General features: G+C 37.5%; 1 protein-coding gene across 4 annotated transcripts in view; it reads right to left on the bottom strand.

Moving 5' to 3' along the window:
* The window catches only part of Dcaf1 (DDB1 and CUL4 associated factor 1), a 70,025-nt gene that overhangs the window by 22,741 nt on the left and 26,388 nt on the right, over positions 1-20,896 (bottom strand). For all 4 annotated transcript variants that reach the window (XM_078043264.1, XM_078043262.1, XM_078043263.1 and 1 more), the window contains 12 exons: positions 19,175-19,312; positions 17,085-17,597; positions 16,672-16,773; positions 14,275-14,433; positions 12,440-12,619; positions 11,509-11,718; positions 10,132-10,301; positions 6,144-6,268; positions 2,923-4,186; positions 1,966-2,164; positions 1,420-1,502; positions 101-185 (listed from right to left, as the gene is read on the bottom strand). In XM_078043264.1, the coding sequence (XP_077899390.1) occupies positions 101-185; positions 1,420-1,502; positions 1,966-2,164; positions 2,923-4,186; positions 6,144-6,268; positions 10,132-10,301; positions 11,509-11,718; positions 12,440-12,619; positions 14,275-14,433; positions 16,672-16,773; positions 17,085-17,597; positions 19,175-19,312 (3,228 nt within the window). The remainder of the gene's footprint in view (positions 1-100; positions 186-1,419; positions 1,503-1,965; positions 2,165-2,922; positions 4,187-6,143; positions 6,269-10,131; positions 10,302-11,508; positions 11,719-12,439; positions 12,620-14,274; positions 14,434-16,671; positions 16,774-17,084; positions 17,598-19,174; positions 19,313-20,896) is intronic.

The raw sequence follows: 20,896 nt of genomic DNA on the forward strand, positions 1-20,896 counted from the left end.
ACCCACCCATAAGACTTAAGTCCTCACATCTGATCCAGAATATTTCAGTAGGAACAAATGAGTAAAATCAGCTTAAAGCAATAAATGCTTAAGTACTCACATGGGCAATGTCTCCTTTTGTGCCTATAACCCGATCCTGAGAGTGCTTACTGAACTCAACATAGTGATCTTCTGCAAAGGAATGCCTACAAACAATAAACATACCAAAGTGACACACCTTCAAGATTTATGCTTTTAACAAACTGAAAATCAGCCCCTTGCACAACCGTATTCACCCAAAATTCTTAGCTCCCAAAGAGAAAACAACTGTATACACTTGAATTAAAAATTCCCTCCATTAGAACATCTGTGAGGTTGGCTCCCAAAGAGAAAACAACTGTATACACTTGAATTAAAAAGAAAATTCCCTCCACCAGAACATCTGTGAGGACCCCAAATAATTAATAGGAATTCCTTGATTACAAAAATGGCTAATAGGGTACATGTGAGTATAGCTCAGCAGTAGAATGCCAGCCTAGTTCTCGAAAAGAAATACCCCAGGAACTGGAGTTGTGGCTCAGCGGCAGAGCATTCACCTAGCACGTGCGAGGCCCTGGGTTCAATCCTTAGCACTATATAAAAATAAATAAAATAAAGGTATTGTGTCCAACTACAACTAAAAAGTAAACATTTAAAAAAAGAAAAAGAAATACCCCTGCAAACAGTGCAATTATACCCTATGTAAATACTTAGGGGGAAAAAAAAAAACATAAATGTGTCATTATGGGTTAGTCAAGGGTCTGCTGCACAACTAGTATGTAAACACTTCATAAGAATATCTAGAGGGCTGGGGCTATATAGCTCAGTGGTAAAGTGCTTGCCTCGCATGTGTCAGGCACTGGGTTCAATTCTCAGCACCACATAAAAAATAAATAAAAATACTGTGGGTTCATCTACAACTAAAAAAATATTTTAAAAAAGAATATCTAGGGCTGGGGATGTGGCTCAAGCGGTAGCATGCTCACCTGGCATGCGTGGGGCTCTAGGTTTGATCCTCAACACCACATAAAAATAAAATAAAGATATTGTGTCCACATGAAACTAAAAAATATTTTTTTTAAAAAAAAAAAGGAATATCTAGATAATGATGGGGCTGTGGTTATGGCTCAGCAATACAGCGCTCGCCTCTCATGTGCAAGGCCCTGGGTTTGATCCTCAGCACCACATAAAAATAAATAAATAAAATTATTGTGTCCAACTACAAAAATATATATATATTTAAAAAAAAGAATATCTAGAAAATGAGAAAGATAAAAACTTATTAAACATGAGCCTCATTTTTTTCCCAAAAGGCTCCTTGTCTAAAACCAGATGAAGGGGGATACAAATTAAGTAATGAAAACACAGAGACATGAGACTACAAAAGTAAATAATACATACTTCATATCAAATACTGATTTCATTCCCCAAAGTGCAGACAAAGGCTGGCTCCAGGTAGCAGATGTCAGCAACAGAGACCCATCCTAAAAGGAGGAGGAGACCCAAGGTGGGTAAACATGTATTTACACATATGCAGATGTCTCTGACATTAGCATTTTAACATACAAAGATAAAAAACATTTGATTCAAGAAAAAATAAAAAACTCTCCAGAACCAAGAAATAAATACTCAGAAACCAATAGGATTTAAACATAAGACCCTGTAGTGCCCTAGAAAATAATTATAAGAACGGTAAATCCTCCTAAACTAGTTTTTAAAAAATTGTTTTAAATAGCTCCAAGGGAGGGGTATATATGTTGTAAAGATGTCAATGATGATTCCTTTCTTCTTAATACCTGGCCATTTTCCTCTGAAATACAAGTCATCCTCAACTATAATTTCCACCTGATTCAAAAAGAATCAGACCCAACAAAGGTGAGTCTCCTTTTCTCCACTTCACCAACCTGTCTCAGAATGATTGAGAGCATCCAGGGAAGAAGCACTTACCCTGGAGGGTTCAAGGTGTGTGATGGCCGAGTTGTGACAGTTATAGCTGGCCTCCTCTTGTCCACTAAATACATTGTACAGCTTCAGCTGCCCTGTACAGGTACCAAGCATCAAGAACCGCTCTCGTGCTGAGAATGCACAGCAGGTAAAGCCACTCTCATCTTCATTGGCTTCCCGAAACACTGAAATAGGGCGAAATCTAAGCAAAAAATCAAAAACTGAGAATCAGAGGCAAAAGATATATACAAGAACTCTGAAAAAGAAAATCTGCTAGAAAGAATAAAGAAAATACAGAATTACATTTCAAAAAGTAAGCTTTTCTGAAATATCAATGACCTTCATGGTTCATTTTCATTTTAAATGAGAGAAATTAACAATCCTTAGCAAGAAAAGTGAAGCAGGTTGCCAACCATTTTGAGTTGCCCATCTATTACTGATGATTTTTAGTGTTCAGGTTACAAAGCCGCTCTTACAAAACTATTAGAAAACAGTCTTTACTACTGGCCACAACCTGTTACACCATAAACTTTATTTTTAGTGCAAGATTCTGCAGTGTAAGGGGTTCAGAAATGCACAAATGCACTTACAAATTAAACAAAGATTCCTATGTTTAAAACTGTGATCACACCACCTTTATGTTAGGTTTGTAAAGGATCAGAATGGAAGGCAACTTGGACAAAGACAAGTTTGAAAGCTTGATTAGGGGTGGTGTGTTGTATGGGTTCTAGAAAATAAACTGCTTTTGACTATCATATCAATATATTGTCAACAATAACACAAGGAATCCATGGTTGACAAAAGGTGGTACACTTGTATCACTTGTGTAGATACAAAATGACAAAATTGTATTTCAGGCCAACAATGGCTTTCTTAACTAATCACTGTGCAGATACTGCCCAAACACTTTGATCTAAATAAAAGAATCATTCCAATTTCCACAAAGGAGGCTCTCCTTACCTGCTAAAGATAAGGTGCCTATCAAAGCATCCGCCATCTACCCCTCCATATTTTGGAAATGATGCCCTGCGGTTTAGCCTTGAGGTAAAGTTTATTGGCGCTTGCCGCCTCTGTTTTGGCTCAGGACATTGGTGAGGAGTAAAGAGAGAGAAAGGTGGACAGGTGGCAACTGGATTCTTGCAGCGAGCATGTTGCTCTCTAAGATATTCTGTGATGATACTGTCCAGCGTAGGTGGGGAAGGAAGATGTCTGTCCAACTGCTTTTTTATGGCTGGGCTCTGGCTGTAGGCACCATGGTCCGACTTCTGCCGCAACACTCTGATTTTTCTGCCATTACAGGGTGACGGCCTCTCTCTAATAAAACTGATCCTACCAATCAAAGGGGAGTTGCCTGCATAAGATGGACCAGGCAGAGCTAAGGAACCCTGTGGGGGCCGTGGCTGAGGATGGGCAGTAGGGGCAGAAGGAGCAGAAGCACCCACAGCAGCATGGCTACCCAATCGAGTTGCAATGCCATTGGCAATACGAGGCGTTCGAGGAAGAGAGACAGGAGAAGCAGCAGCAGTTACTGGGGTGAAGGCAGAAGAATGGGAGGCAGCAGTCATGGGCAGGTCAGCCTCTTTTGTCAGCACAGTTGCTGTCTCTCCAAGCCCTTTAGAAATGAGATGGTTTCGTATCAACAGAAGCAGCTCTTTCTCAGGGAAGGAGATCCTTGACTGGGCAACAACATCTGCTTTTTGCAGCCGTGCCAGGGAGACATCAGTGCCAATGAGAAGTGGCTTTCCTGACACCCGTTCAATGAGTTCAGCAGCATACTTGCAGAATTTGACATGGTCACTACGCTTGTCCTGCAGCACAGGCTCCTTCATCAGCTGCTGGATCTGGCAGCTGCTGAAAAGGGGTAGTTTGCTGATGATCTGCCGGACAGTGCTACTGCGAGACAGGCCCACCAGAGCCTTGCAAGCCAGGGCCCGAATCTGGTCTGCATCTGTGATGGGCATCTTGATGGACAGCAAAGACAGAAGCACCTTGATGCCATTGTTAGACTGAACCACATTCCACATCTTGGCCAGGGTGTGCTCACTGCTCTTGGGAGTCTGAGGCAACTTTCTGCGAGGAGTTCCAGAAATAAATTTGCCAATACTAGATATTCGGTTATCCGGGCCACACACACAATTGATGATAATCTGAAGTGCAGACTTCTGAATCTCAGCATCATGGATAAAGAACTCACCCTCAGCCACTCCCAAAATAATGCTGATACCTATGAGAGGGAAAAAATATATATTATTTCTCACAAAACAAATGGTTAACACTTTACTGGTTGTCCCAGAACCAAAATTTGCAGTTCTAATTATTGGTTGAATTGGGGGGGGGGGGACTATATTTTTTTAAAAGTACAAGAAATTTTTTGCATAAAATACAATCAGTTCTAATATAATGTTTTTTGGTTTTGTTTCTGTGATACTGGGGATTGAACCCAGGGGCACTCTACCACTGAACTACATTCCCACTAATTTTTTTTTTCCTTTTTTTAAATTTCCCCATCCCTTTCAAGTTTTTGAGACAGGGCTAGTCAAAATTGCAATCCTCCTGCCTCAGACTTCTAAATTACTGGGATTATAGGTATGCCACCAAGCTCAATTAGTTACAATGTAACTTTATAATATAATACCTCACATTTAGTTATTAAATAAGCAAATAATATTAGTATTATATGTAAGTCACCAAGGTTCATGCACAAATTTTCCTAAGTAAGGGGAACAAAAGAGTGGGAATAAATTAAAAACTTCTACAGGAAAAGAAAGAGCCCTCAGAGTTCAGCTGCTACCATGGCAGTGGGAACCTTTTCCACTACATATTAAGAAAATTAGCCAGAACAAGGCACAGTGCATTATGCCTGTAATCCCAGCAACTCGGGAGCTGAAGCAAGGGAACCACAAATTCAAGGCCAGCATCAGAAACTTAGTGAGACTCAGTTTCAAAATGAAAAATTTAAAAAGGTCTGGTTTTGGCACAGGGGCTCACACCTGTAATCCCAGCAGCTCAGAAGACTAACACAGGAGGATCGCAAAATTCAAAGCCAGCCTCAGCAATGGCAAAGTGCAAAGCAACTTAGTAAGACTCCATCTCAAAAAAATACAAAATAAGCCTGGGGATTGTGGCTCAGTGGTCAAGTGCCCCTGAGTTCAATCCCCAGTACCCCCCACAGAAAAAAGAAGGGCTGGGAATGTATCTCAGGAGTAGAGCAACATTGAGTTTAATCCCCAGTACCACAAAAATAAATAAATGAATGAATGAATGAATAAGTACAAGTGCCTAAACCTTTGGCTTTCTCCTCACAGTGGTGGTGATCCAACATCTGATTTTAGCAGTCTTGCCAGGGACACATCATTAAAGCAAATAAATAAATAAATAAATAAAACCAAGTGCCCCCACCAGAGTGGTGTACTCCAGGAACCAGAGTCAGTAACATTATCTCTCTTGCTAACCTCAATATAGTACCCTCAGAAACTTGCTCTTAATAAAGGAATATCTTCAAATAAAAGCTATTTTTCTTGTGTATGGTTGCCAAACATTTTGAGTTGCCCATCTATTACTGATTATTTTTAGTGTTCAGATTACAAAGCTGCTTTCACAAAACAGAAAACAGTCTTTTACTACTGGCCACAACCCATTACATCATAAACTTTATTTATTTATTTTTTTTTTTTTTTAAGAGGAAAGTTCTTTTTTTTTTTTTTTTAAAGAGAGAGTGAGACAGAGAGAGACAGAGAGAGAGAGAGAGAGAGAGAGAGAGAGAGAGAGAGAGAATTTTAACATTTATTTATTTTTTCTTAGTTCTCGGCGGACACAACATCTTTGTTGGTATGTGGTGCTGCTGAGGATTGAACCCGGGCCGCACGCATGCTAGGCGAGTGCGCTACTGCTTGAGCCACATCCCCAGCCCCCTAAACTTTATTTTTAGTGCAACACTCTGCACTGTAATATGTTCAGAAATGCACACCTACCATTATAGCAGAAATGCCTGAACCACTCACAGACCCTGAATTTACTAGCATGACTCCCTTATGTGAAACTATATGGTGCTATTTATAAGAGGAAAAACAAGGAACCTTGCTCTACTACTTTCTGTTCTAATATCCCAAAATTAGGAAAGTAACCACAGCCAGCAAAGGATAACAAATTCACACAAAGCAGCAACAAAAATGGCAACCTACCTACAGTGGAGATGGTAGAGCCAGCTTCATCCAATACATCCACTGATTCTGCCAACTGGAGCTGGATTTTTGGCACCACAGTGAGAATAGCCAGGACATCCAAAGCAAAGCGCACAGTGTCATTCCTAGACAGGAAGAATAATTAGTCAAAGGCAAACTATGATATAGTCACAAGAAACTATAACAGTTTTTTAAATGAGAAAGGAAAACAACAGATCATGATTACCACTGGTGGACTCTATCACTAGTAGCATCAAATGAATATGTCACAATGACATTACTTCCAAAAAACACAGGGATGAACTTTTACCTATCAAAGTCCTAAAATTAAAGACAAAAAATTAGCCAGCCATGGTGGTCCATGACTATAATTCCAGCTACTCATCAGGAAGCAGAACAATTCTAAGTTTGAGGGCAGCCAAAGCAACTTAGGAAGACCCTGTCTCAAAATAAAAATTAAAAAGGGCTGAGGATACGGTTCAGATATCAAATAGAACACTTGAGGCCTTCGGTTTCAATCCCTAGAACCAAAAATCATCATGCTGCTGCTGCTGCTGCTGCTGCTCCTCCTCCTCCTCCTCCTCCTCCTCCTCCTCTTTGATGCTGAAGAAGATAAACAGGACACTCTAAAAGCAATCTGGAGATATGAAACATGATTCTTAAAATATTCATAACCTTTAGCCTAGGAATTGCCCCTTTAGCAATCTGTCCTAGGAAACCAAACTTAAGTACAAAGAAGTATTTATGTACAGACTAAGGATTCCTTATCCAAAATACTTGGGACAGAAGTGCTTCAGATTTCAGTGTTTTCTGAATTTTGGAATATTAGCATAGACATTACCAGTTGAGCATCCCTAATCCAAAAATCCAAATCTGAAATGCTGCAAAATTCAAAAACATGATAAACTACCCTGCAGTTAATGACAATCATTTTCAAACCACTCTAAAGGACAAGGAACAGGGCTCAAAATACACATCAAGGAAACAGAAAATAATGTAAGATACAAAATTGAAACTCCAACACCACCAAGCTCCCCTATGCTAATGACAGAAGAAAAGGTTAAGGTCATTTTACAATGTTTGGCAATACCCAACTCGGTGAAAACGAAGACACCCCACAACCCAGGTTCTATACATATCTTCAACACTCCAAAAGGAAGTTCATGGTACCATCTATTTACTAAATGACACTAAATGCAAATGGAAACAAACTGTTATTTAGGAATATAACAGTTTAAACAAATATTAACATGTATGAATTTCACAAAAATAAGAATGTGCGATTGCAAAAGGTAGATGTAGGAAAACATTCATATAATTTAAAAACACACAAAGCAGTACTATGGACATGCAGATATGTATAGTATAAAGAATATTAATGGACAGAATTCAGAAAATTGGTCACCCTGGGGAGGTAGGAAAAAAGAATGAAACTGAGGATAAAGCAAATGCAACATGCCAATTTTGGTTGAAGATGAATACACAACAGTTGTTACATGCCTTTCCTGTTTGTGTTTGAAATACTTCACAGAAAAAGATGAATGTAACCAAATATAATAATCTTAACTATGTATATATTATGAAAAAAGAGAAAATTAATGGTGATTAAAAGTAATTTTCTTTTTGTAAGGTTCTATATATTGTAAGGTCAAAGCAAGCATTTATTAACTTTATTTTTCTTTTTTATTTATTTTTTAGTACCAGGGATTGAATCTGGGGCACTTAACCACTGAGCTATATCCCCAGACCTTTTTATATTTTATTTTAGAGACAGGGTCTCACTGAGTTGCTCAGGGCCTCACTAGTTGCTGAGGCTGGCTCTCAACTCATAATCCTCCTGCCTCAGCCTCCCAAATCATTGGGATTACAGGTGTGTGCCACCACACCTGGCCTATTAATTTTATTTTTAAAAAATAAACTTTTCAGCTAGAGTTGTAGCTCAGGATAGAGCACTTACCTAGCAAGCACAAGGCCTTGAGTCCAATCTCTAGCACCACACATAAAAAAATAAATAAGCCTTTCTTTCTGCAGTAGTAAGGATCAAAACCAGGACATGGGTTAGGCAAATGCTCTACGACTCAACTACACTCCCAGCCCCTGCATAAGCTTTTTAAATCAATGACATATTTTTACATACATTAAGAATTGTAATGAGTTAAATAAATAAATAAAAATACACACACACACACACACACACACACATATATACATATATATCAGTCAAAACAATGTACATTAATACCCTTCATGACTATCTTTTATTTGGTACTGGGGACTAAACCTAGGAGTACTTCAGCATGAGCCACATCCCCAGCCCTTTTTATTTTTTGAGACAGGATCTTTCTAAGTTGCTTGAGGCCTCACTTTGTCTCAAATTTGTACTGCCTCAGACGCTCAAGTCACTGGAATTACACGTGTGCACCACCATGCTCAACACACTTTCATTATCTTTTAAGTAATTCTCCAAGTAAATATATTAACCAACATATTTCCAATACTATAAAAAAGCAGTTCTCAGGGCTCAGGTACCATCATCTATTTACTAAATGACACTATAGCTCAGTGATAGAGTATTTGCCTAACATGCTCAAGGTCTTGGAATTTGATCACCCACACTGCTTTTAAATAAATAAATACACACACACACACACACACACACACACACACACGACAATGGTTCCCAAGCTTCGGACAAGTGAATCCCAGAAGTCTTCAAGACCCTTTTAGAAGGTTCCATATTAAGTTAAGCTATGTTCATAAAAATGTTAAGATGTTATTTTCCTTTCTCACTCTCATTCTCTCACAAATGAGTTTTTTAAAGAATATTTTTAGTTGTAGATGAACACAAGAACTTTATTTTGTTTATTTATTTTTTATGTGGTGCCGAGGATAGACCCCAATGCCTCCCATGTGCAAGGCAAGCACTCTACCACTGAGCCACAACCCCAGCCTCAAATATGAGTCTTCCAAAAACTATGTGATATGTAATGTTACAAGACTGAAAAAAGAAGATGTGAAATATTAAGCCAACCTTTTTTTTAAAGCTTTGCTAAATCATCTAGTTTTATTTTAGAAATTTTTCATAAAAAATGCTAAAATTCAATGGGATCACATTAAAGTAAATTTATAGTTTTACATTTTGTTTTAAATGTCTAAGACAGTAGACACTGATAAACATACCAAAAAAAAAAAAAAAAAAAAAAGCTCTTCAGAGTTCCTCCTTATTTTTAATATGGTAAAAGGGTCCTTAGGCCAGGAAGTTAGAGAACGGTTGCTCCAGAAGTACCCTACCAGATTTAGTATATTGGAATTTAGCAAACAAGCTATATACTTCCCCTAATAAGCCCCAACTGTCTTTATAGCAATGGGTAGACATGGAAAAGGAGGTCAAGAAATGCTATTTATAAACTTCTTTACTATTCTCTTCAAACCCCCATCTTTTTCAAATTATAGTTTTAATTATTTTTACATCATTCTCAAAACAGAACCACCCAACCTCCCTACTATATCAGCTGCCCTCTTCTGAGATTCACCCTACTCTGCTGACTGCCTTTAATTTCACAGAATTGTGAAAATCATTACAGTGTGTTGATCCAAAGAGCAAAAAGACAGTTCTACGAGAAAGTAAGATAAACAACACATGACTGTCAAGCTAAAGATATTCAAAAAGTTTAAGTACCAAAAAACAAGGACTCCAGCTTCAAGAGAGCTCTATGGTTAAGATATGTAAATTACATAACTTCTCTGAGAGTATAAATTGTTGATCCTTGTCTACCATGTAATGTTTACAATCACCAAGAACATATATAGGAACAAGCACTCTGTAAATTAAAATAAAATTTTTGTGCTTAATTTCATTTCTCAAATCCAAGTCTAAATTCAATAAATGTTTGTTAAGTGTACACCATATGCAAACCAAACCAACATCAATTTTAATAAAAGCAAAAAGCAGGATGGAACTTCATTTGAAACCTTTCTCTGGTCCCACCTTGCATAATAGGTCTTCCAATTGCAGGCAATAGAAATAAGCTGTAACAAGAGTTGCACACAAGAAAGTTTGAGGAAGACTTCAGCTGGTTCCCAGTATAGCTGAGCTGGGCCATATTCTATCAAAAACTCCATCATTTCCACAATCTGTTCATGAGTATATGAACATGCCTATAAGGAGACATACATGTTATTTTTATATATACTCTATTATCTGCCTGTCATCTTCTGAAGTACAGCTCAGTGACCAACATATTTTGATAATAGCTTTCCAATACCATAATTCTTGAGTCAATAGCCAATATGTGAAACAATGATTACATAACATTTTTTTTATTTTATTTATTTAAGTTGTTGATGGACCTTTATTTTTTATTTACATGTGGTGTTGAGAATCGAACCTAGTGCCTCAAAATTCAAGGCAAGTGCTTTACCACTGAGCCACAACCCCAGACCACATTTGTTTATTTTTAACTACAGACTCACATTTTTCCCAATAAAATAACAATGTTATTTTGTACATATGTTTCATAGCTTAAAAAATAAGATGGGCATGGTGGTACATGCCTGTAATCCCAGAGACTCAAGAGGCTGAGGCAGAAAGATCACAAGATCAAAGCCAGTCTCAGCAACTTAGCAAAATCCTCAGCATCTTATCAAGACCCTATCTCAAAATAAAAGAGACTCACAGTAAGTAGCTGAGCAGCAAAAGGCCGCTGGGTTCAATCCCTAGTACCCCACCCCACCCCCCAAAAAAAAGAGAGAAAGAAGCAACAGGAAATTGATATATTTTCAATCTGCTGATTTTTAAAACATGCAAATACAGACCTTGGTCCCAAAATATAACAAATAAATTCCAAAATGATAGAAAAGTAGAGATATAGACATACTCTTTCCAAAAATAATTCTGCACAAGAGGCAGAATGTCTAGTACTTTTCAGAGAAGAAAACTCTTTAAAGGGCTGGGGATATAACTCACTAGTACAGCACTTGCTCAAGACCCTGGATTCAATCCCAAGTCCAAAAAAAAAAAAAAAATCAGTAAACAAAAATTACGAGTTCCTTAACACACATTTAAGTTCACCCTTTAGTTTTAGTGTGCCAGAAAAATAATGACTTAGTAACTGACAGCAAAATATGCCCCTGAAATTCACCTATTATATACATTTTCAATTGTTTTGCTTCATACAGGGAAAGTAAAATTCAACAATGCATTATCTTGCAGAAATTCCACTGATCTGGTGATGCAACTGTGTGTGGGAACAAGACTAATCTTTAAAAACTATATCCTTAGACTGGGTGTAACTCAGTTTTCCTAGTATGCACAAAGTCCTGGATTCAATCCCCAATACCACAAAAACAGAATATATCCTCTTACCTTGTATGGGGGTTGAGGGTGAACAAGAATGCCACCCTCAGTTCTCTGAAGTGACTGTTTCACTTGTTCCAATTTAATGGCCAGGTGAGCCTCAAAATACTTGCGCAAGGCCATGCAGGTATGTTTCCCAGTTTGACGGCTAGCAAATATTTCATCATCACTCAGAAGTGCACCCTGATCTTCCAAATTTAGAATCTCCAAAGTACTGATCTATTAATAAACATTAAAAATTGAGGCAGAAGAAGGAGAAAGGACAAGAAATGTAAAAGGAAAACAAGACAGACTTTTGTAAAAATATTTTTTAGTGTTGGCGGACCTTTATTTTATTCATTTATTTATATGAGGTGCTGAGAATTGAACCCAGTGCTTCACACATGTGAGCCAAGCATTCTACCACTGAGCCACACAACCCCAGCCCCAAAAACAAGGTAGACTTTTATGCCTAAAAGATGAAAAAATATCAAAGTATATCTATATATACAACAGGCTATAGCCATATGAAAACAAAACATTAAACTCACAAAAAAAAATTATTATGCAGCTTTTAATTATGTTAAAAGATATATAGGCATAAAGCTTTTGCTCTTAGAAAGGTCAAGATTGACATAGGATTACTGCATCCAAAGCCAGTCTATAATGGCACAAAGAGTCCTCCAACTATTAAAGAGAAAGGGAATGGGGCTGGGGATGTTATTCAGAGGCAGAGCCTATGTGACGCCCTGGGTTCAATCTCCAGCACCCACCTTCTAGCATCTTGAGGCTCTGGCTTCAATCCTCAGTACCACAAAAGAAGGAGAAAAAAATTTACACAAAGAATGATAACAAAACTCCTCCAATCAGAAGCTTCCTCTCCTCATTGGGATGCTATTAAAAGCAGCCAAAACAAGCAGGATCTCTGCACTCCTGCCAAGAGAAGGTAAAATATGCTTACCAAGTTCACCAGACGACGAAGACCATCATAGCGGTCAAAGAGTTCCAACACAGCCCGGAATGAGAAGCAAATTGAGAAAAACATGGTAGCATGGCAGCATCCTGAGGCATGAGAACACTCCATTAACCACAGGGTATAGTTCACCACATCAGACAAAACATTGTGGGGATGCATGCAAACCTGCAAAAAATAAAATAATAATAGTTTTTTTAAAAAAAAATTGTGGGCAAAGGACTCTTTGAAAGAGATGAAAAATTCATCAGTATAAATATCTTGGCAGAAAATAATGATCTTTCCCAGTCATCATTCTTAGTTTAAGTTACAATGCAATTTTAGAACATATCCTTTGAAAACTATCTAAATTTAGTTATTCTAATTTATCCTATACTGAGTACCAACAAATGTTATCATTTAATGCTCACATGGCTCTGTTATATAGATACCTGATCTCCACTTAACAGATGAGGAAGAGGCTCAGAGAAATTATCACCCTTCCTGAGGTGATAAAAGTAGATGAGCCTACAAAGTCTACAAGTTTAGTTTCCATTGACTCATTAATTTATTTATGTATTTTGATGTATGCTATGAGTAAGACAAAGCATTCCCCAGGTCTGTTACCTTTTTCTATATCTTTAACTATAATTAATTTTGTTATACACAGCTTAGTTTACTATTCTCAATCTCCTTGCATAATGTTCAACTGAAGAGGGGAATTTTTTTTGTTTGTTTGTTTTTTGTTTTTTTTGGCTGTACTGGAGATCAAACACAGGGCTTCACACTTACTAGGCAAGGACTGTGTCACACTGAGCAACATCCCTAATCTTTTTTTTACATTTATTTCAAGACAAAGTCTTGCTAAATTGCCCAGGCTAGCCTCAAACTCACAATCCTCCTGCCTCAGCCTCCCACGTAGCTAGGATTATAGACTTGTTTGACACCAAACCCAGCTGATTATCTGAATAAGCAAAGACAGAGCTCAATTAAAAAAAAAAAAAAATTGCCAGCTTTGCTTTACCAGAAAAGATATGCCACACTGAGTATTAGAAAAACATTTCAGAAATGACAAGACCTTCCCTAAGGGTTCAGGGTTGGGGGGATTCACTTTTCAAATGTTCAACACCACTCATATTTTTTATTTTATTTTTTTTTAAATCACTAAGCATAAAAGAGGATTAACCTGAAAAGCAACAGAACCAAACACGAAACAACTATAGCCCTGAGAAGAGCTGGGATGATTTCACTATCTCCACCATAAATTATCTCATAATAAACACAAAATATCATTTATCATTTTTGCAATAAACGGATTCAAAAAGTTAAATGCAACTCCACTGAGAAACATCTGAATAGTGCCTAATTTTAATGCCACAAAAATGGCAAAAAAATAAATAAAGCTTCTAGAACTGCAACCCATCCTGCATTTTCCAAGAAGAGTCAGAAATTTTTTAGAACCTTTCCTAAACAATTTTACTTTTATAAAATGCTTTGTGAAAAGTGGCTGTTCATATTCCTTGCAATTTTTCGTTAGAATTTAGTTCTTCAACTATTCATTTTTTCCTCATCCAAGTTATTCTATGATTATCTTATTTATTTAGTACTAGAGATTGAACCCAGGAGTGCTCCACTACTGAATCATATCCCTAGCCCTTTTTATTTTGTATTTTTAAACAGGGCCTCTCTCAGCTGCTGAGCTTGGCCTCAAACTTTCTATCCTTCTGTCTCAGTCTCCCAGTTGGCTTCTATTATAAGTGGGTGCTACCATGCCTGGCTCAATGTGCTCTTTTAAACAGTCTGTCCCCACCCAATCCCTTTCTCATAAACCTGAATGGACTTACTCTTTCCATAGCATCCTGGTTATAGGACAGGTAATACAAGCACATGGATACACCAGTTGCTGCCATAGAAGGACGAGGAATTTCCAGTAATTTCTGTACTCCACCATGGGCAACAAATTCTGTGGCAAATTTGTTATGGAGCAGGAGAGATGCCAGATGCTGAACAACAAAGATACATGTTATCATGGAACAATCTAAAGAATCACAAAAATCTATGAACATCAAAGTAAGATAAAGTGCTAAATACAAGACTTCTCTAAGTAAACAATCACTTTCTCACACAAAAAAAGAAAAGCCAATATTAACAGAAATGAAAATAACAAAAACAAAAAAAAAAACCTTAAGATTTCAAGACATTACTCTCTGCCCTCCTAATACCAAAGTTTCTTTTAAATGGTTTGTCTGTTTATTTGTTTTGTGCTGGAGATTGAATCCAAATCCTTCCAAAACCACTGAGCAACAACCCTACTCCACTAAAATGTTTTTGTGAAATTAAAAACAATAAGCCAGGTGTGGTAGTACACTCCAGTTATCCCAGCAACTCAGGAGGCTGAAGCCAGGCTCAGCATCCTATCAAGACCCACACCAACTTATCGAGAACCTGTCTCAAAATAAAAAATAAGAAGGGCTGAAGACATAGTTTAGTGGTAAAGTATTCCTATATTCAATCCCGAGTACCAAAAAACAAAAAAAAGAAAAATATTGCTAAATAACAATATAATCTTATAAAGTCATTTTATTTGTGCATACTTCTCTAAAGAACTTTTGCTAACCTTCCCCTTAAGTTATTTTAATATAATTGGTTCTGTGTTCTAGCTTTGATTCAGTATTGACTCAATTAATAAAGCCATAACTTAGCTTCTTTAAATTGACCCTCAATATATTCCCAAAGAACTATCCTAAGTATTAAAACTGGGAATTTTTACAATTAATAAGAATAGATTTTAAATAGAACTGAAAAGCTTTTTATATTTTAAGTTTTCTTCATTTACTGTTCAAATCCCACTAGCCTCTTTGGACAGACCAGTTTAAGGGCTGGGAATACAATGAAAATAGTAGGGGGCTTGACAACTCTGAACCCAGAGCAAAGTGAAAAGTGCTGAGGAGAGCCAGAGCTCCCCCTCCTATTTCCCATGCCAGGTTATCTTCCAGGAACAGACAACACAACACAAATTAGAAACTACATGATTTAATACTTTACAGATTTTGTCAAGATAAGTGGCAAAAACTACAGGTATGCCCTCTTTTCAGAAGTTCTTGCAACACCTAGACTCAAACTAATCCTTATATATAATTTGAATCAATCCCTCTCTTTGTTTTTTGTTGTTTTTGTTGTTGTTGTTTAATATCTCTCACACAAGTCTCTACCATGCTTCTACCCAATTCTTCCTTCAAGAAGCAGTTAAACCATATGTAGGACCCTCTACCATTTAGGCCATGAAAGTGTTTTCTTCATAATGTCACTCCAATATAGTAGCAATTCCACTGCCATAATAGGTACATTGAGGAAACAGAATAAGCAGGCTCAATGATTAACAAAAACCTTAAATATATCTGGCTCATGACAACCTATAACCCAGCTCATTTCCCTCCCATCAACAAAGACTCTGGTGGTTTCCTTTCCTTATACCAAATGTCTGTACAAAGTCAAATTACCCATCAATTATTTTAAACCATTTTGTTTTTACTCGCTTAGACATCTAACTCTTGTATCATGAAGTCTTCCTTTTGAACAAAATAGTACACCCATATTTCTACAGTATAATTTTCCAATAAGAAGGATCTCTTCTGAGACTTTTCCGTGTTCGTCCATATTTCATTTTTATTTATCCCTTATGTGACTTTGCACAGAAACAGTTCAATAATGACACCCATTATAATTCCCCACACACACAAAAAAAAACAGAAATAGCAACTATCCAAATCCCGTCTTCCATTGCATCATGTTCAGGAACGATGTTACATCTGAAAACAATACCTCTGGGCCACTGGAGACAACCTGACCTCCAGTTTTAACCCACAGCTCAAAAGAATAATCATGAATTTAACACAACTTACACACACACACAGTGCATCCCACATGTCAGTCCAATTATATCAGTCCTCCTGCAAACTCAAAATTTCTGGGGACTGAAAGGCAAATTCCCTCATTTCAATTCCATTTTAATATATTCTGGATCTGGACTGCAGTAGTTACTGATCACATATGGTTAATTAAACATAAGTTAATTTAAAAATAAATAAAATTTAAAATTCAATGTCTAAAAGGCACTAGCTACATTTCAATATCTCAAAAGTGTGGCCAGTACCCACTGTACCCACTCTATAAAGCAGAATAAATATAAAAAGTTTCTACCAATAAAATGCTCAGTGCCCTAGTATTTGTAACAACTTTACCTTGAGGGCCTCAAATGTAAGCAAGACATCATTAGTCTGTTTCAAGTCAATATAGAACATCATCAACTCCCGTGATCCAAGCTGCATGAATATGGGAAGTAACTGAAATGGAAGACCAAAAATAAATCTTAAAATTCTGGCTTTATTTTTCACACATTGAATAAAGAAGAAATGACACACCTCTTCCTCTACTTCCTCATCAAGAATAAACATAGGACCACAGTTTGAAAGAAAAAATTTTACCAGAAGTCACCTACACAAGACCTTACCAGTTTGGGACAAAACCTCTTTCTTCTGTAGTAGAGTTAAGAAACATAAAAATGTATAAACATAAAAATGTATAAAGTGCTACTAAAAAACCCAGAAATATATAGTCCCAAAAGTGTGAACAATACACTTCCCAATAAGCTTACCTCCTGGTATTCTCCTAAAGGGGTCAAATATTGGAGAATGAGTCGCTGCTCAATAGCGGGAGTCATAGGATATAGGGTATAATTGGTGCCAATCACCCAGGGGGACATTTCCGACCAGCTGCTGTTAGATAGCTCAACAAACATGCGATCTGGATCAGAAGATGAGAAACCCAACTTTTGTTTGGCTTTCCTAAAGCTCTCTCTGTCACCCTGTTTTGCTGTCTTGTTTTTCTTCAATCCTCCTTCCTCAGGTTTGGTTGCTGAATTTACTCTACTACTGGTCTTATGGCCTGAATCAAGATGAAAGGAGATCTCCATGTCTCCAGAAGCTTCTTCTTGTTCTCCATCCACTACATCTACTGCCATGTCACCATAGTCCATGTCCACAGCTTCCTCATCCAGAGGCAAAAGGGGCTCGGAAGACAATTTCCGTGGGCTAGGACGCTTATTTTCTTGTCGCAAAGCCACTTCCTGAAGCTGTAGCTCCCTCAGTCTTCGAAGAACTATTGCCACCTATCAACAAACATCGGTGTAAAAAAGGTTGTCTTTTCTACTTCTTAAAATAATTCTTAACAAATAATTCTTATTTCCACTTAAAAAGAACTGGATACTAATGCCGTCAGTACAATGCCTAGTAAAAGCAAACAATTTGATAAATATGTTGATTTGATTTCTATAAGATGATAAAACTACACTATGGCTAAAAGCTTCATTCCCATATAATTTCCCAAAGAACTCAAATCAGAATATTTGCACCAAAAAGGCATTTAAAATTCATCTGGTATGATTCAAGGTAGGCTGAACCATCCAACCAGAAGAGGTAGATACATTTTTTCCCCAACAATGGGAATTTATCCCAGGGACTCACAAATGAGAGGTGAACACTCCACCAATGAATTACACTCTCAACTCCCTTTTATTTTTTTTATTTTGAGACCAGGTCTTGATAAATTGCCAAGGCTAATCTTGAACTTGCAATCCTCCTGCCTCACCTCCCAAGAAACTGAGATTACATGCTTACACTATTACATCTGGCTTAATCATGGATTTTTTTAAAAAGCCTTTGAAAGGCAAACATAAAGGTTTCTCAAACTTTAAGCTATTATAAGTTGTATTCTGTTAAATATTGTCATCTACATTGTAGATAATTATTACACTGTAGATATTATCTACACTGTATATAATGACATGATTAGTTTTTTTTTTTGGGGGGGGGGTGCCAGGAATTGAACCCAGATGCACTTTACCACTGAGCCACATCACCACCCAGTTTTTTAAATTTTAGGACAGGTTCTTGCTAAGTTGCTTAGGGCTTCACTAAGTTGCTGAGACTGGCTTTGGCTTTGAACTTGTGATCCTCCTACCTCAGCCTCCTACATCACTGGGCTAACAAGTGTGTGCCACCAATCCTGACCATGATTGATTTTTCAAATAAACCTTTTTTTTTTTTTTTTTACTTTTTCTGTTAATTACTTACTTTGGGGGCCAACCATAAGAAGCAGTATTATGCTTAGTCTTTTTTTTTAACATTTTTATTCATTAATTTTATTTATTTACTGGTATACTGATGCTGAGAATAGAACCCAGTGCCTCACACATGCCAGGCAAGTGCTCTATCACTGAGCCACAATCTCAGCCCTTATGCTTAGTCTTAAATAGAGATGGGGAAGAGTCAGACATGGTTGCATACATCTATAATCCCAGTGACTCACAAGGCTGAGGCATGAAGAGTGCAAGCTTCAGGCCAGCCTCACCAACTTAGAGAGACCCCTCAAAATAAAAGGGGCCGAGTAATCTGGCTCAGTGGTAAAGCACCCTGGGTTTAATACCCAATACCGAAACAATAATAACAAAAAGATCGTCTCAAAATAAAACATTAAAGGGAAAAAACAAAAACAAATAGAGGAGGCTGGGTGGCAAAGAACCTTCAGGATCCAAAATTTTTGTTTTTTAAAAAGAGAAAGAAATATTGATATAACTATGCTGCAGTACAAGGTATAAATAATCACCTATTCAGATTCAGAAAGCAAGAATAAATTTAGGAATACTCTCCCATAGCATGCTACAATTCATTCTAAGATGATTCTTACCAGCTGTGAATTTTCATCCCTATAGTTGGCAGCAATATCTTGATTTTCCATAGCACCTCCTAATAGTCCAGTAGAATATGTCCTCAAAGGCTGATCAGCCTCTCGGGCCCATTTGAAAAGATTCTCAACGATTCCTTCCTACAGTAAAGAAAAAAACAAAACAATTCAGAAAAGGACCACTTTCACAGATAAAAATATAAGCAAAAATTTCAGTCTTATGACAAAACAAAAAAAGTTGAAATATTTCACTGTTGTTAACAAGAACAAAAAATGAAACCAGGCAAAGTTGTACACACGTAGTTCCAACTACTTGGGAGGCTAAAGCAGGAGTTCAAGATCAGTGTGGACAATATCATAAGACTCTGTTCACCAAAATACCAAACAAATAAAACAAAACAAAAAGCAAAAAGTCAGGTTGGGGATGTGGCTCAAGTGGTAACATGCTCACCTGGCATGTGCGGGGCGCTGGGTTCGATCCTCAGCACCACATAAAAAAATAAAGATGTTGTGTCCACCGAAAACTGAAAAATAAATACTAAAAAATTCTCTCTCTCTCTCTCTTCTCTCTTAAAAAAAAAAAAAAAAAGTAAAAAGGCAAAGTAAGCCAGGCATTATGGAACATGCCTGTAATCCCAACTACTCAGAGGAGGCTGAGGCAGGAAGCGCATAATTAAAAGTCAACCTGAGCAACTTAGTGAACCTATCTTTAAAAAAAAAAAAAAACAAGGCCAACACTGTGGCACAAGTCTAATCCCATAGGCTCACAAGACTTCAAAGCCAGTCTCAGCAACAGCGATGCACTAAGTAACTCAGTGAGACCCTATCTCTAAATAAAATACAAAACAGGGCTGGAGATGTGGCTCAATCCCTAGTACCCCCCAAAAAAAAAACAGGGCTGAGGATACAACTCAGTGCTTGCTTAACATGTGGTAGGCCCTAGGTTCAATTCCTAGTACCAAAAAAGAAAAAAAGATCGAGAAAGACAGAGAAAGAGAGAGAGATGCGCGCACACACACACGCACACACACACACACACACACACACACACAAGTAAATACTTTTCTTTTTAGTGGTGGTACTGAGAATTGAACCCAGAAAACTCTACCACTGAGTTACATTCCCCAATTCTTTAAAATTCTGTGATAGGGACTCACTAAATTGCTAAAGTTGGCCTTGAATTTACCATCCTCCAACCTCCCTTCCTAATGCTTTTGTTTTTCTTCAATCCTCCTTCCTCAGATTCGGTTGCTGAATTTACTCTACTACTGGTCTTATGGCCTGAATCAAGATGAAAGGAGATCTCCAAGTATCCAGAAGCTTCTTGCTCTCCATTCACTACATCTACTCCCATGTCACCATAGTCCATGTCCACAGCTTCCTCATCCAGAGGCAAAAGGGGCTCGGAAGACAACTTCTGTGGGCTAGGATGCTTATTTTCTTGCCACAAAGCCACTTCCTGATGCTGTGGCTGTAGTCTTCGAAGAACTATTGCCACTTATCAACCCAGCCTCCCAAGTTGCTGGGATTATAGGTATGCCCCATCATGCCAGACCCAGAAGATTAAATTTCTAATAGTTTAAAAATAAAGCAAATATATACATAATGAAACATTACTCAGCAATAAAAGAAAATGAAATCATGGCATTTGCAGGTAAATAGATGACGTTGGGAGAAGATAATGCTAAGTGAAGTTAGCCAATCCCAAAAAAAACAAAATAGCAA

Source organism: Ictidomys tridecemlineatus, chromosome 3, assembly GCF_052094955.1.
Source record: "Ictidomys tridecemlineatus isolate mIctTri1 chromosome 3, mIctTri1.hap1, whole genome shotgun sequence".
In the NCBI taxonomy this organism is placed as follows: Eukaryota; Metazoa; Chordata; class Mammalia; order Rodentia; family Sciuridae; genus Ictidomys; species Ictidomys tridecemlineatus.